We start from the raw sequence: 17727 nt of genomic DNA on the forward strand, positions 1-17727 counted from the left end.
TTCCCTTTGTGGGTAACCCGACCTTTCTCTCTGGCTGCCCTTAACATTTTTTCCTTCATTTCAACTTTGATGAATCTGACAATTATGTGTCTTGGAGTTGTTCTTCTCCAGGATTGTCTTTGTAGCGTTCTCTGTATTTCCTGAATATGGATGTTGGCCTGCCTTGCTAGGTTGGGGAAGTTCTCCTGCATAATATCCTGAAGAGTGTTTTCCAGCTTGGTTCCATTCTGCCCGTCACTTTCAGGTACACCAATCAGACATAGATTTGGTCTTTTCACATAGTCCCATATTTCTTGAAGGCTTTGTTCATTTCTTTTTATTCATTTTTCTCTAAACTTCTCACTTCATTTCATTCATTTGATCTTCAATCACTGATACCCTTTCTTCCACTTGATCGATTTGTCTACTGAAGCTTGTGCCTGCGTCATGTAGTTCTCATGCCATGGTTTTTGGCTCCATTAGGTCATTTAAGGTCTTCTCTATGCTGTTTATTCTAGTTACCCATTTGTCTAGTCTTTTTTCAAGGTTTTTAGCTTCTTTGCGATGGGTTCGAACATCCTTCTTTAGCTCGAAGTTTTTTATTACCGATCATCTGAAGCCTTCTTCTCTCAACTCGTCAAAGGCATTCTCCATGTAGCTTTGTTCCATTGCTAGTGAGGAGCTGCGTTCCTTTGGAAGAGAAGAGGCGCTCTGATTTTTAGAATTTTCAGTTTTTCTGCCCTGGTTTCTCCCCATCTTTGTGGTTTTATCTACCTTTGGTCTTTGATGATGGTGATATACAAATGGGGTTTTGATGTGGATGCCCTTTCTGTTTGTTAGTTTTCCTTCTAACAGTCAGGACCCTCAGCTGCAGATCTGTTGGAGTTTGCTGGAGGTCCACTCCAGACCCTGTTTGTCTGGGTATCACCAGCAGAGGCTGCAGAACAGCAAATATTGCAGAATGGCAAATGTTGCTGCCTGATCCTTCCTCTGGAAGCTTTGTCTCAGAGGGGCACCCGGCTGTATGAGGTATCAGTCGGCCCTTACTGGAGATGTCTCTCAGTTTGGCTACTCGGAGGTCAGGGACCCACTTGAGGAGGCAGTCTGTCTGTTCTCAGATCTCAAATTCCATACTAGGAGAACGACTACTCTCTTCAAAGCTGTCAAGACAGGGACGTTTAAGTCTTCAGAAGTTTCTGCTGCCTTTTCTTCAGCTATGCCCTGCCCCCAGAGGTGGAGTGTACAGAGGCAGGTAGGCCTCCTTGAGCTGTGGTGGGCTCCCCCCAGTTCAAGCTTCCTGGCTGCTTTGTTTACCTATTCAAGCCACGGCAATGGTGGGCACCCCTACCCCAGCCTCGCTGCTGCCTTGCAGTTTGATTTCAGACTGCTGTGCTAGCAGTGAGCGAGGCTCCATGGGCGTGGGACCCTCCGAGCCAGGCATGGGATATAATCTCCTGGTGTGCCGTTTGCTAAGACCGTTGGAAAAGTGCAGTATTAGGGTGGGAGTGTCCTGATTTTCCAGGTACCATCTGTCATAGCTTCCCTTTGCTAGGAAAGGGAATTCCCCGACCCCTTGTGCTTCCCAGGTGAGGCAATGCCCTGCTGTGCTTCAGCTCACACTCCATGGGCTGCACCCACTGTCTGACAAGCCCCAGTGAAATGAACCTGGTACCTCAGTTGGAAATGCAGAAATCACCTGTCTTCTGTGTCACTCACGCTGGGAGCTGTAGACTGGAGCTATTCCTATTTGGCCATCTTGGAACCTCCTGTGTAGCTATTTTGATCTGCTATCTTAGATGTATTTCTGAAAGAACAGTTATAGTTTGTTCATTTGACTTGTTTCTAGTCTTTTAGCAAAACAGTGTGTTGGAAGAGCTATTTTAGATGATCTTGTCCAATACCCTCGTCTTCTTATGAGGCTTTTGATATCCTGTGGTAGCACCTACTTACTGGCACTGGAGAAAGTCCCCAAAATATCTTGTGATTGTATTTTACATATATCTTCACTCTTAGCGGACTCCTAGAAGACAGTCTTAGGTCATAGATATCCTTTCCTTCCCTAGTACTGTTCACATAGTAGGGGCCCAAGAATGATTTTTAATATATCTGTAAAATCAGGGGAGTGAATTAAATTATCTCTCAAAGGCCCTAAGATGCTGGAGCTTCTTGGTTAATGCTTCTTGTATATGTTTCCTTTAGGTGTGTCTTGTGATGGAATATGCTGAAGGGGGCTCTTTATATAATGGTGAGTGTCACTAGACCTGTCTTTATCTAGCAGATTAAAATAATTCGAAAACTTTTAATATAAACCATAAGTTGTTTAACATTCTTCACAATTTGCCATCAGAGTCTCAAAAGGACATGATTTTTTAAAATCTACTAAAGAATAAAAATGGAAAGATAAGATTCTATAACATTAGTTTGTGAAATTTAGAGGTCTGTCAATTTTTTAAGTAGATGGTACTTTGCATTTCATTAAAAGCATTTAAGTAAAAATTTACTTTTTAAATAGATTTTAAAATATCTTCAGATTTTTTTCTTTTTGCCCTCATAACGTTGAGCCTCCTCATTTTAGAACTCTTTAACCATATTTCCATTTCACTCTGCTTTATTTTTTTCTTTTTAAAAAAAAAAATTGTGAAAACTCACTTCACACAACCTTTTATTTGTAGCAATGAAAAAAACCTTGTGTAGTTACCTTTGTAGAACAGAACTCTTTTACCCTAAAAATACCAATCATATGCAGACATGTATTGTCTGTTGTAGCACTAGTTATATAAAACAAATTGTTACATCTTATTTTATAATTAATATTATTTTATGTAAACTTTTACTTATATTTACTGCCCATGTGTTCTTCATTGTTGATGGATATCTAATACCCTATTGTTTTATTTGATTGAACTACTTCTGGTTTTTAGCCATTACAGAAAATACAGGTGCAAACATCTTGATATACATTGTTTTGTTTCTTTCTGTACTATGCTCTGCCTCTCTCTTGTAGTAGTGTGCCATAAGACTGCTCATAATTTAAATTACTTTATGAAAGTCTTTATGTGTTTGAAAAAGTGTGGTAAAGTATATTTGATTTTACTTGAATGTAGGAATAACATTTAATAGATGTACTATTAAATGTTACTATTATGGCAGTTATCCACTCAAAATTATTAGATATTTTCATCCTTTTTATTTAGAAAAAAAAATTAAAAGGCCAGGCATGGTGGCTCATGCCTGTAATCCCAGCACTTTGGGAGGCCAAGGCAGGCGGATCATGAGGTCAAGAGATCAAGACCATCCTGGCCAACATGGTGATACCCTGTCTCTACTACAAATACAAAAATTAGCTGGGCATGGTGGCACACACCTGTAGTCCCAGCTACTCGGGAGGCTGAGCCAGGAGAATCATCTGAACCCAGGAGGCGGAGGTTGCAGTGAGCCAAGATCGCACCACTACACTCCAACCTGGCGACAAAGTGAGACTCCGTCTCAAAAAACAAAAAGAAAAAAGAAAGAAAACAATTAAAAGCAGAACTGATGGAACATATGTATATGTAGAAAAATACCCAGTCATGTATTCTGATAGTGCTTGCATTCACGTTGTGTCTTTTGTTATATGCAATAAAGTTCTTTTTAGTTTGTGCCTTTTTTTTGCAGTGCTGCATGGTGCTGAACCATTGCCATATTATACTGCTGCCCACGCAATGAGTTGGTGTTTACAGTGTTCCCAAGGAGTGGCTTATCTTCACAGCATGCAACCCAAAGCGCTAATTCACAGGGACCTGAAACCACCAAAGTAAGTTCTAATAACGTGACACACCTCAGCCCCTTCCTCCTTCTTTCTCACTCTCGAATTCAAGCTGATTATTGTACAGGAGTTTCTCTTTTCTCTATTTGGCTTACTCAATGTTTACTAACTCACCTTCATCATTGAGTCATTTATCTAAGCTTGTATTTTAGATGTTGTCTTTAGTGGGATTTTTATTTTTGGTAACTTCTACCTTAGATTAGCATACTTCTAGACTCTGTTAGCCTATAAAAATCTCATTTTGTGCCTGCAGTATATAATATTGCTGTTAGACAATTCCTTGAGGGCAGAGACAGGTCTGACGTTTTTCTTGCTGTGTCCCTAACACCTAGCACATAAACATTCTACAAAAATTTGCAGAGTTGTTATTACTTGCTCTTTCAGAGGGAAGTAAAAGAGTATTTCTTGGTATCTGGGTAGAAATTGAAAATATTCTGGATTCTTCATAATGTGAATACTTGGGACTTTAAAAAACTTACAAATTCCTTAGATAAGTATTTTAAAAGACTAAAACTTTGGGGTTTTTGTTTGTATAGATATTCAGTTAAAGAAAATATACACATAAAACATATTGTTTCCTTTTCTCTCTTTTTTTTCTTTTATGCCCCTGTGACAGAGTAAAAATAGTCTCCACATACCTTCTTTACCCTTCCCCAAGCTCCCACCCCAGCACATTAGTCTTTACAGTAGAGATTTCCCTTAGGAAATCAATATAGTCTTCAGTTATTTCATTCTCTTGATACTGGGTTAAAGCATTAAAACATCCCTTCTGGGTGTAACTTGTCACTCTCAGGTCTAATCTGATATACTCTACATAGGTTCCAACTCTTAGAATCACTGTTCTTGCTAGTGTATCTTATCTCTGCTCCCAAACTTAAACTGATTTCTGTTTCCCCAGGTCACTGATAAAATAATGTTTAAGCTTTTATTTTTCCTGAGGCTACTATCTTGGTTACCTGCCTTAACATTAAGTGATTTCTTAATGAAGAAATCACTCTATATTTTTTTTCCTGGTTGTGAATATTCCCACTATATTAACAGAGTTGAATTATTAAAGCAAACTCATGAGAATCACAGCTCTTAACCAGCAGCAAATTGACAAATGATCCAAAGGATATAGGCAAGCATCAAGTACAGCCAAAGCATTCTTTTCCTAAAAGAGCCTGAACGCATCTGATGCAACACCCGAAAGTATCCCTTTTCTCCTCATTACAATATGTTTTGGCTTTGGAATAAATTATTAGTTATTGAACAATATATGGAGAAGTATCTTACAAAAGGAAATCATTTCCATTTTTTAACATCTTTTACATTGCACTAATTACACAGCTTAAACGACTATCCCTAATCTTCACCCAACCGTGCCACATAAATTTTAGGTTTATTTAGTCAACCTAGTTAGACCAGATGTATCCTTCTAAAATCATTTATAGATAGAGACTCTCCTTTTGCTAGTAAATACCATTAATATATTTACAGAAAGTCTGGTCTAGGTCATGTATTCCAGGCCTCTCCATGATTGGATTCATTTTGCAGATCATCTTTGGAGCCCCTGGTATACAAGTTGAACTTTAGAATCAGAATTGATTCTAATGCAGAAAGTACTGGGTAAAAGAAAGTTCTTTGGAATGGCTATGCTTTTATATACAACTGGACGTACATGAATACCTGCTATATCTTTTTTTCTTTCTTTTTTTGAGATGGAGTCTTACTCTGTCACCCGGGGTGAAGTGTAGTGGGACCATCTCAACTCACTGCCACCTCCACCTCCCAGGTTCAAGCAATTTTCCTGCCTCAGCCTCCAGAGTAGCTGGGACTACAGGTGCCACCACGCCTGGCTAATTTTTTGTATTTTTAGTAGAGGCGGGGTTTCACCGTGTTAGCCAGGATATTCTCAATCTCCTGACCTCGTGATCCGCCCGCCTCAGCCTCCCAAAGTGCTGGGACTACAGGCCTGAGCCACCGCTCCCGGCCAATACCCGCTGTATCTTATTGTCAGTGGAAAACCTACAGTTTCTGTGGTCAGGAAGAGTTCCTCAAATGGTATCTAAAGAAGGTACCTGATGATCTAGGGAGGTGTTTTATACACAATCAAGTTGTGCTTGTGCTTGTATTTTATCTTTTGCAAGTTTATTCACATGTACATGAGAAATAAGCCTACAAAGATAATTTAAGTTCAGATCTCAGTGAGCCTTGAATTTCCTGTTCAAGGCTGGTGAGCTTTTGAAGTCGAGTAAAGGAGTACTAACATAAAACTCATTCGGGAAAATTATCTTGAATTATCAGAAATTATCTTGATATCTTGAATATACCAGTGTAAAACAAGGAAACTAGTTACAGAGTTCCTATAATTTTCTTGGGTAAAAAGTGTAAGAGTTTGAACAAGAACATCGAGATGGGGGAAAAAGTTTTGTTGGAGTACATGTAGAGGTATACTGGATTTAGCATTCTTTTCATTGGAATGATTATGAGAGTCTTTTTGGTATTATGGAACTGTGAATAGTAGTTTATCTGGCTTATTTTAGTCACATTGGACTAAAAGAAGAAATTTCCAAATAATCTCTCCCGATATAAAAAGTTTGTAAAATTTGTAATTAAAATGAATTCCTATGTACTGCTATTGGATATATTACTACAATGTGATTGTGCAAATTATATTACACATTTCTATTTCTGTTTGTCATGAAAAGCAAAACATTGTAAGTAAGAGTATGCTACTTGGTGATTGTAGTTGGGTAACAGTACACTTAGGAAAGTCAGAATCCTAAGTTCAGAAAATTTTCCGGAAGTCTCTCATTAGGTCATTTTAGCTATAATAGATTTTTATTCCTCCCACACATACATAGTCTAAGCACAAAAATGGTTTTGGGATTGAGCATTTTTATAAGTATCTTCAAAATAAAGATATTAAATTACAAACCATTTTTTTCCTTCTATATTGGCTTATTTTCTTTAATGAAATTATATAGTGTTACTATTTTTTAAGTAGTACATATTTATGATTAAACTCTCATTTTAGGATACCGTAATGTTGACCTACTAGAAGTTTTTTAAACCCACATTTTATTTTGGCCAGAGAGAAGTATAGTCAGGAAAGATTATGGAGCTAGAGATGAAGACATCAGAATGTGAGTCTAGCAGCCTTCCAAAGAGAGCTAGGTTATGGTCAATTAATTTTTGCTTATATTTCTCTGAACTATTAGGCTTTTATAGTAACCATGTAAATTAGTCATTTCACAGAAGTTGAATGATAACATTCATTTTGCTTAACCTTTTCCATTTCCACAAATGTCTCTTCTTTTATTGAGAATAAAATGTTGGCCTTGTAACTTTTGATGTTTTTTGTTTTTTTTAAACAGCTTACTGCTGGTTGCAGGGGGGACAGTTCTGAAAATTTGTGATTTTGGTACAGCCTGTGACATTCAGACACACATGACCAATAACAAGGGGAGTGCTGCTTGGATGGCACCTGAAGTTTTTGAAGGTAAAATGGCAAAAGTATGGTATGTTTGATAATCTCCCTCACTCCTTGTGAATTCAATATGTTTTTATAGATTTTCCCCATTTCCATGGTTTTACTTCTGCATAATACATAAAGTATACAATGAAATCTAAGGGGATATTAAATATAGTGTTATATCCTAAATTTTATAGTAAGATTTAAATCTTCTATGCAGGTTCAAGCATATGTACAGTTGATCGTCATTGTTCACCAATTTCTTAATTGCAAAATTGCCTATTTGCTAAACTTTATTTGTAACACCAAAATTAATACTCATGGTGCTTTCATGGTTATTTGCAGACGGTGCTTTCATGTATTCGCAGACAGTGTTCATGCACTGAGCAGTGCACATTTTGAGTCATCTAATACATGTTCCCAGCTGAGCCTGAACAAGACAATGCTCTTCCGTCTTGTTTCAGCTCTCATGCTGTAAGCAGGTGTCTTTTTTGTACCGTTTAGAGCCCTTTTTCATTTTTGTGATTTTTGTTGGTAATTTTGGTACTTAAAATGGCCCTCAAGCATAGTACTGCCTAAGTACAAGAAGGCTGTGATGTGTCTTAACAGACAATATACATGTGTTAGATTATCTTCATTCAGGCATGAGTTACAGAAATGTTGGCTATGAGTTCAATGGTAATGAATCAACAGTATATAAGAATCAGGTGTCTTTAAGCAGAAACACACATGAAACAAGGTTATATATTGATCAGTTGACAAAAACATGGTGACCAGAGGTGCACAGGAACCTACCCCTGTATTTTCCCTAGGAGCGATGATTCGGTCTTCACTAATTCAGTGTTCTCAGAAACTTTATAGAACATAAATACCAGGAATAATGAGAATTAACTGTGTTTTTGTATTGGTTTCCTAGCAATTAAAAATTGAGAGCCCTACAGTTTAAATGAGGATGCCTTAAAAAGAATGCAAGTGGCCGGGCGTGGTGGCTCAGGCCTGTAATCCCAGCACTTTGGGAGGCCGAGGCGGGCGGATCACGAGGTCAGGAGATCAAGACCATCCTGACTAACACGGTGAAACCCCATCTCTACTAAAAATACAAAAAATTAGCCAGGCGTAGTGGCCAGCGCCTGTAGTCCCAGCTACTCGGGAGGCTGAGGCAGGAGAATGGTGTGAACTCAGGAGGCAGAGCTTGCAGTGAGCCGAGATTGTGCCACTGCACTCCAGCCTGGGTGACAGAGCAAGACTCCGTCTCAAAAAAAAAAAAAAAAGAATACAAGTAATTGGGCAGAAGTAAGATACTAAGAATTACAAATAAATTGCTTGACCACCAATAAAGGTCAAGCTTATATGTTTACCTTCTTTTATACCTCCATATGTCACTGAAGTTCTAAAAGAGTTGTCTGTAAATTATATACTAGGTTTCTGTATAAAAACATCAAATTATCTTTTAAACGAGAGAAGTGGAACTGAAGATGTGTGATTTGTATGTTAGGAAGTGTGAATGCCCATAAAATTCAGATACATTCAGTTAATCAGACTCTGGTTATAGCTTATTTCTTTTATTTTTGATGACTTTAAAGTTTTTGGGTTTTCTGTTTGTTTTTAGCCACCCCAGAGAAAGAGAAATTGCAACGCAACTAGTCACCTGAGTGGAGCTCTTTTGCCCTAAAATTCAATTTAATAATGAATGAACAATCAGGTGTTATATTACACAAGATTAAATAATGCCTCCTGTTTCATATACAGAATGTATACATTTGACATTGTTTTAAAATTATTTACTTATGTAATATACTTTTATGTGAGTTAAAATGACCTAATGTTACTGTATGTGGAGAGCAAAAAGATTTGTTTATACAAAAGATTAATTTTATTGCTCTAGACAACCCTTAATTGTCTAGAGCAACAAAGTGCAGACTGTTAGGCTGTGTTTCTTCATTTCTGAAAGATGTCAGTTAACCTATAGCCCAAATTAGATTGTAGCATGGTTGTAGTGCTATATTACAGTGTACTGCTTAGCATGTAAAGCTATAGCTGTAATAATTGTTCATTCTTACAGTGGGTTGAGTTTTTGTTTTTGGGAGATTATGAAGGGTGTTTTCTGTGCTGATTCAACCACCTACTTAGTTTGTAAATTTTGCTGTATAACTTGGGTTATCCATAATTTTCATTACTTACAACTTACATTTAAGTTACAAATTAAGAATTTCCCTTCACCATATATTGAGGAAGAAATTGTAACACTAAATTAGAAAGTTCTTCTGCTTTGATAGCAGAGTAGTGCTGTCCATCAGAGAATGGGAAGAAAATTTAAGATTAAAATGTAACAGAAAGGAGGCTAGGCACAATGGCTCATGCCTGTGATCCCAGCGCTTTGGGAGGCCAGAGCAGGAGGATCAGTTGAGCCCAGGAGTTTGAGACCAGCCTGGGCAGCAATGCAAGACCCCATCTCTACAAAAAATTTAGAAAATTAACCAGTTATGCCAGCGCATGCCTGTAGCTCCAGCTACTCAGGAGGATCACTTGAGCCCAAGAGTTTCAGGCTACACTGAGCTCCAGCCTGGATGAGAGTATGAGACCCTGTCTCAGAATAAAATAATAATGAACAACATAAAGGAACGTACAGATGTTTCATACTCTGCCCCAGAGAAAGTATCAGTCTAAATACATAAAAGTCAAGTCCTATGCCTCATGATGAAAAGACAGAAAATAACCAAGTTTCTGAAGTAGATTTTCTTCGTGTATCGTTGATACTTAATTCATTTAAAAATGTACTTGTTGAAAAGACAAAGTACTTCAGAAAGAGTAGTTTCTTAGTTCTATGTGTGACAGCCTTGTTTTTATCCATGATACCCATTCTCAAAATGTAAGCCATTGTTTCTGTAAGTCATGTGGAAAAATAGTCTTTAGGTTATATACCACCTTTTTTTTTCTAGGTAGTAATTACAGTGAAAAATGTGACGTCTTCAGCTGGGGTATTATTCTTTGGGAAGTGATAACGCGTCGGAAACCCTTTGATGAGATTGGTGGCCCAGCTTTCCGAATCATGTGGGCTGTTCATAATGGTTCGTAAAACGCAATTTTTCTTAAATGTACTTACTGTGTTTTCTACTTGGAAGACTGCTCCTGTCCCCTTCCCTAAAGAATATCATTTATCTGTAACATTAAAATGTACAATTCTTTGTTCAGAGACTCCTTTACCATTATCAGACTCTGCCCTGTCCCTGCCCCAGAGTCCAGCAGAGCAGGATTAAGAGTAGTCCTGGTCTACACATGCAGCTGAGGATGTTCACTGGCTGCGCTGATTAGGGAAAGGCCATCAGTACACAACCAGAGCCCACTGTCTAGGTTGGCTGTCTCTTAGGGAGAAACCTCAGGCTAGATCCTGGAAAAAATAAAAAAATACATACATAAAATCTCTGACATGGTTAATATAACTGGAGAGTTGTAGCCCTTTTCTCCTGAAGAAGCAAGGGCCTCATCAAGGAGAAAAAGCAAAGCATAATAATGCTTCACACATTGTTCCTGTTTATATTCTCACCCACCCTTAGAAGGTAAGTACTGTTGCCTCATTTTACAGATTAGGAAACTGAGGCCTAAAGAAGTTAAATAACTTGCTTAATATCACAAGATTAGTAAGTGGTAGAGCTGGGATTCAAATCCAGATGCTTCTAACTTGAATGCTCATATCTTCAGTCATATTGACTTATGGACTCAATGTCCTTGCATCCATCCTGTTTCTTTTATAGTTCTGGTATTGTTTTTAACCACATATGATGTTAGAATGCATCCTCTTCATTAGTCAAGTTACTTTACATTTGCTTGGGTAAATAGCTTTTCATGAAGGAAAATTACTTAGCTTCTTAACTTTAGCGCCACTCTTATTTCATTTCTATGCCTTATTTATAATCATGTAACTAATGGCCATTTTTTACATTATTCCACAAGTATAAAAACAAATGTCTGCCTAACTGTGTAGGTCGTTCATAGATTTATCAAACAGTACCATCATCTGAGTAATCTTAGCTGTTTTTACCAGTTTCCTATACTGCCTTTAATATTGCTACCATTAGTATCATTGTAGAGACTGTGACAGCATTGACCAGGACAGCTTGCTTGCTTGCTTTCTGTCAGTTTTCAGTAAATAATTGAACGTCCATGAGGTAAGGAGTAAAAGAACTAACTTGTTAATTGCTAAAATTACAAAGCACTTTTATTACTCCAATATAGATCTTAAACTACAAGATCTATAAAATAAATACCACTTTGGAAATATGTACAAAGAGTTTGCATCATTCTTTGGGTAAATACATTCTTCCCCTCTTCCTCTAATTTTCAACTGTAGGTACTCGACCACCACTGATAAAAAATTTACCTAAGCCCATTGAGAGCCTGATGACTCGTTGTTGGTCTAAAGATCCTTCCCAGCGCCCTTCAATGGAGGAAATTGTGAAAATAATGACTCACTTGATGCGGGTATAATCCTTCTTTTGAGGGGCTTTGGATTTAGGGGAATTTAATATGTGCTGAGTTTTAATGATATTCTGCTTTATATATTACTATGTTTTCTAAGTGAGAATGGGCATTTATTACTCATAGTCAGAAGAGGAAACATTATTTTGAGAGGGAAAATCTAGTTCTTTATCACTGGAAAGATGGCTGGACTAGGTTTCTAGACTTGCTTTTTTCTTTTTGCTTACATTAGTGGATAAGTATGTTTGTCCCTGGGCCTGTTGCCTCATCTGTAATGCGGGAGAAACTGAAATAATCTCTAAAGCCGTCACAGGACTTAGATACATTAATATTATGACTTCAATATATGCTAAACTAAATTTTACATTTTTCTGATGCCAGTTTTCATCAAGCGTTTAGTCATTTATGCAAGGCAATAGGTTGCATTCTCAGACACATTTATTTGAGTGACTTTTACTATTTGGCCTATTATCAGGTTTTTATATCCCAGTAAAAAGTTAAACTTCCTTCTGTTTAGAAGAACCCTTTTTAAATTATTATCAAATTTTCCTAGTCTATGAATTAAGCACCATTAGAATTATTTGGAATATTTTACACGTCTGGTTTTTGGTACATTAACAAAAACTGTGAAGTGATATCTTGACTTTAAAAAGTTCACATATCTGTGAAAGTGCCTGAATTTTGGAACAGTTTGTTCAGTAGAAGAATCTTACAATCTTCATAAATATAGACTAAGTGATTTCCTAAATGATAAAAGGTTGTTTATTCAATCTATTAAAAATTTCTTAGGCAAAGCAGCTTGAACTAATCTACTAAAAGTTTACCATCATATTTGGATACCAGTCATATGTAGAACCTTTTGCATAAGAAAACAACTTAGTCTCTGTAGTCAGATTACTTAAAACTTTGGGATATGTAAGTTGTTGAAGTCTGTGCTTTGTCTAATTTGAGGAGAATACCTTTCCTTTTTTTCTCTAAATTCTAATATTTTTGTCCAGCATATACTTTGAATATTATGCCTCCAGTTTGTAGAAAGATATTCATAATCTATTCTCTTAATATTTAAAATGTTCTAACAATTATTCTATGGTATAATAGTCTCAGTTATCAGACTAACAGTCATTGCAACAATACGGAAGTTTACATCACTATTGTGAGAACATGAATATGTTTTATATAATTATGAGAAATGATACTATTTTATTTCATATGTTTCTCTAGAGAAATATTTGCTGTTTTCTTCAAGACTATCTAGACTCCAATGTAAGCTAGATTCTTAGGTAGGTGCATGGCATTGATCAAAGTTGAAATCCAAGAGTACATTATTGTAATCTTTGTAAAATAAAAAACTTAGGCACCTACAAATTTAGTATATACCTTAGGGAAAATAAAGCATTAACAGGATTTAATTTGTATTAAGGAAATTTTAAGCTGTGGTTTACTTTTTTATATATAGTACTTTCCAGGAGCAGATGAGCCATTACAGTATCCTTGTCAGTATTCAGATGAAGGACAGAGCAACTCTGCCACCAGTACAGGTAAATGGATAGATTGGAAGAGTATCGACTCGATTTTTCCTTCGTCTCTATTCCCGTGAAATTATAATCAAGAAGTAATGAATAATGTCCCCATTTGCATTTTAATTCCTTCATTTCATATGATTGACTGCAATTTAAGTTTACAGGTGCATCATTCTTCATGAAGATACCCTGATTAAAGAGTTATTGAAGACCTGCTTCCAAGTCTTGGAATTCCTACATAATTATGAATAAAAAGATGGCATATTGTATTGCAGTAAATGTCATTCTTAACTTTAAAGATAACTTTTAAATGGATACTACTAGATCAAGTGGTATTAGAAATTATTGTAAATGTATTTAACACATTTCTTCATCATGAACACCCTAATTTTTGTTCTTTTCTACAGAGACTCTGATTTAAGAAGCTATGTTAAAAGTTCCTTAGTTTTCCGAAATGTGAAGTAGTAGTGGGACATGTAATTTGTGGTCATCAAAAAGATAGTAGAAATAATACTGTAACTTAGAAATATTGTACTTCTCAAAATATAGTGGCATTATAAGCATTTCATTATTAATTAAAACTAAAAACTACGTGTGTGTCTATATGCATATGTATTTACCCTGCATTTATTGGCGAATACTTTTACTGATCTATTTCTCCCACCTCAAGAATAGTTTTATTTATTTTGAGATGGTTTATGGTTTGGCTAGTTATTCTCAAATTCTAGTTTTACTGAAAATATTTTGAGTTGCTCTGAATTCTAAAATGTACTTCTCTAAAATTCTATAATTTGCATCTCCCACGTCCTCCAAACCCTCTCTTGGTTTCCTTACTGTGACCTTGAGTTTTTTTAGCCTCCCACCTTTTCACTGGTCCTCAGTCCTCTTAGGTCCTTTTTTATTTCTCCCTCCACTTAATTCCAATCAACTATTATAATTCCTTTGGGAATAATTTTCATCTTTCTAGCCTCTCTCTCAAGCTTGCTTGGCTAAACCACAAGCCTAATAAAAGCTAACACTCGGGTTACCCCTTGCCTGTACCAGTGCAGCTGAATATGGCTGGAGATATCCTCACATGCATGTTTAGTGCTATTGGACAGTTGTACTATATTGTAGTTCATCTCTTTCCTCCTATATGTCTTAATTTTATACTGTAGCCTCTCCTCGGGCTTCAAACACCTCCTCACCACTCCTCACTCTCAGCTGATTTTGTTTGCTCTTCATCTGAGAAAAGTGGAGTAATCAGAAGACAGCTTCCACAACATCTGTGCCCATCTACTCTGCCTTCTTCTGTTACTCTGGCTGAACTATCCATACTTCTGGCCAAAGGTGTACCTTTCTGCCTGTGCATTATATCCCATCTGCATTATATCCCATCTACTTTTCTGAGCAATTCTCCTCTCTCTCTTGCATCATCAGCTTTAACTTTCTACTGGATCATTCCTAGAACATACGTAGTCTGTATTTGCATTCTCTAGCTTCTCTTTTCCTCCTCTTTCTTGAGCCGACTCCATTCAGACATATTATGCCAGTACTTCAGAATTGTTCTTGTCAAGGTCACTAGTTATCTCTACATCACTACATTTAAGGAATCATTTTCATTTCTCATCTTGACTCTCAGTAGCACTTGATCTAATTCATTACTTTCTCCTTCTTACACACAGCACTTTATTCAGTTGGCCTCCGAGATACCATACTAGCCTAGATTCCATCTTACATCTCTGGCCATCTGTTCTCAGTTTTCTTTGCTGGTTATTCCTCATCTCCCCAACCTAGAAATGTTGAAGTGCCCAGGGCCCAGTCATTTGGCTTCTTCACTTATCTGTCTGCACTCATTTCCTTGGTAACCTCATCCAGTATTGTGGCATTATATACCACCATCTGCTGGCTCATAATTTTTTCCATCTTATACCTGAACTCTATACTCATATATCCAACTACTTTCTTTACATCTACTAGAAACTCAATATTTTCCAAACAGAGTTCCTGATACTTCCTTCAAACTCAATCTTCCTGTAGTCTTTCCCCATCTCAATTAATAGCCCTCAGTTCTTCTACTAGCTCAGGTTAAAAACCTTAAGTTATTCTTGACTATTAGAAGACTATTTAGGCATCTTGGTTCCTCTTTTGTGCTAGCCTTAAGTTTTGCTTAAAATGGGTTTGTTTGGATACATTAGCTTGAAAAGTCTTATTTCTGTTCCTGCCTGGCTAGTTTATAAAAGAATGTAAGTTACATAATACTAAGTGAAGCATTTTTATTATTTCCAACCAGTAGTCATAAATGTTTCTGCTTTTCCTAGGCTCATTCATGGACATTGCTTCTACAAATACGAGTAATAAAAGTGACACTAATATGGAGCAAGTTCCTGCCACAAATGATACTATTAAGCGCTTAGAGTCAAAATTGTTGAAAAATCAGGCAAAGCAACAGGTTTGTTTTGTTATTACAAGTAAAATTGGTAACCTTAACAGTAGTTACAATATTATACTAAATGAAATTAATTATTTACCATCTTCTATTTTATAAATCCTGAATTTTCTTCCTGAAACATATAGAAGAGCTTACAAATAGAGACTTGTAATGAGATTCTCCTACCATTTATTACCAAATGGTTTTTCCTTCTAATGATTGCTACCTTTGCCAACTCTAACTCCCTATCTATAATAATCCTTAAATGTAATGGTTGATGGTTAAAAATGTAAAACGGATATATTTTGGCTGTGCTGCCCAGTTAGAGGAGTTGTCCTAAGTGTATCATTTCATGCTATTCAGATTTATATTTTTGCCGTTGTTGATTTTTAAAAATATTGTAAGGAGTGAGTTTATTCATTTTGCCTGAGGCATTTAGGTTAATGAATAATTGGGGCTTTTAGCCCCAGTTCTAGTGACTACTCTTTCATAAAAACAGTATCTGCAGCTTGCTTTCCCTTACTGCTGTAGCTCCCTCTCGTGCAAACTTCCCTGTCCTTTCAGAGCAGAACAGGATCCATCAGAATCCTACTTGCCATCTTCCTCCTTTTAGGTTGCCTAAGACTGCTAAATCTAAAGAACTTCAGTAATTCAGATTGACCTGTAATTTTAACAGAGTGAATCTGGACGTTTAAGCTTGGGAGCCTCCCGTGGGAGCAGTGTGGAGAGCTTGCCCCCAACCTCTGAGGGAAAGAGGATGAGTGCTGACATGTCTGAAATAGAAGCTAGGATCGCTGCAACCACAGGTAAAAAGGAACTACAAGTCTGAAGAGTGAAATGTATATAAGCCTTTTTGGCCATGGTAGTTTCAGTTGTCAGAGGTTTTGTGTGTGTGTCTTTTTTTTTTTTTTTTCAAATAGGAAGTAGGTTTACAATATATTTTTCTAAGTTACTAGCAATAATTTTGCATTTATCTCAAATTCCAAATAAGGAAGGTGTGACTTGTAAAATTAGGATGAGAAAGTATGCCTTCCTCATTTACAGATTTTATCAAATGTAATTCTTTCTGCTCAAGCATGAGTTGAAAGTCTGAGTGAGAAATTCTGCCAAAACCGGAATATTTTGGGGATTTTGAGTGATACTACTAGATTTTTGTGCTGAACTCTAATAATAGCAAATATTTTGTTTCAAATTTAACAGAAAAATGTATTCCAGATCCACGTATGATTTGACCTTCTATCTGCTCCTTCATTCCAGTGACAAAATATTAGCTAAGCTGGTTATGGTTAATTTTTTTAATTGTAAAGTAAAAGATCATAATTTTATTGGATCTTGGAAAAGCTAGCATTTAAATTCCATTGTTCAGTTCTTAAAATTATTAATCATGGAAGAACTGGTCAGCACAAAAACAATTACATGTTTTGTTACCTAAGTAAACTGACAACCTAATTTTCTGACCAGGTTTCATCTTAGTAATGCTGGTTTAGTTTGGACTTTGTTGTTTTTTGCTGATTCTTTCCAGGGATTGGGGGGAGCTGATTTTAAAAGTAAACACATTTCTGTTGTGGAAAATGTGGAAATGTAAACAAGCCAAAAAAACTTACATAATTACCCCACTCAGAGATAAACACTTAACATTTTTGTGTATTTACCCCAGTCTTTTAACTATATATATACGTATAAATGTATATTTCTATGTGTATTTGCATCTTTTTTAACTTAGCTAACCAATTTTTTAGGTATTTTTTCCACTTATTTGGTTTTTTTCTAAATAGAATATTCTCATTGTGTGTGGAGCTCTTTCAGAAAGAAGTTGTCAAGATGGACCATCATACTATACTTGTCTTCAACTAATCATGATCATTGATTTTTATCAGCTAGTATTAGAATCCGTTAGATATAACAGATTTCCAAAATAACAGTGTCTATAACACATAAGCATTATTTTTCACACATAAACAAGTCTGAAGGTAGTGGGCTCTGTGATCTTGAAGTAACTGGTCTCCTATTTCTGTGCCGTAATCCCTATTGTATAGCTTCCATTCTCAAAGTTATCCTGTGCACCAAAATGGTTGTTAAA

The 17727-nt window shown here is 36.4% G+C and overlaps 1 protein-coding gene across 5 annotated transcripts in view; it reads left to right on the forward strand.

Annotated features, from left to right (window-relative positions):
- MAP3K7 (mitogen-activated protein kinase kinase kinase 7) overlaps positions 1–17727 on the forward strand; it is an 82381-nt gene that overhangs the window by 33248 nt on the left and 31406 nt on the right. For all 5 annotated transcript variants that reach the window (XM_011984415.1, XM_011984414.1, XM_011984417.1 and 2 more), the window contains 8 exons: positions 2179–2224; positions 3634–3772; positions 7144–7268; positions 10181–10309; positions 11590–11720; positions 13174–13255; positions 15538–15668; positions 16324–16453. In XM_011984415.1, coding sequence (XP_011839805.1) covers positions 2179–2224; positions 3634–3772; positions 7144–7268; positions 10181–10309; positions 11590–11720; positions 13174–13255; positions 15538–15668; positions 16324–16453 — 913 coding nt within the window. The remainder of the gene's footprint in view (positions 1–2178; positions 2225–3633; positions 3773–7143; positions 7269–10180; positions 10310–11589; positions 11721–13173; positions 13256–15537; positions 15669–16323; positions 16454–17727) is intronic.

This window comes from Mandrillus leucophaeus, unplaced genomic scaffold, assembly GCF_000951045.1.
Source record: "Mandrillus leucophaeus isolate KB7577 unplaced genomic scaffold, Mleu.le_1.0 Scaffold268, whole genome shotgun sequence".
In the NCBI taxonomy this organism is placed as follows: domain Eukaryota; kingdom Metazoa; phylum Chordata; class Mammalia; order Primates; family Cercopithecidae; genus Mandrillus; species Mandrillus leucophaeus.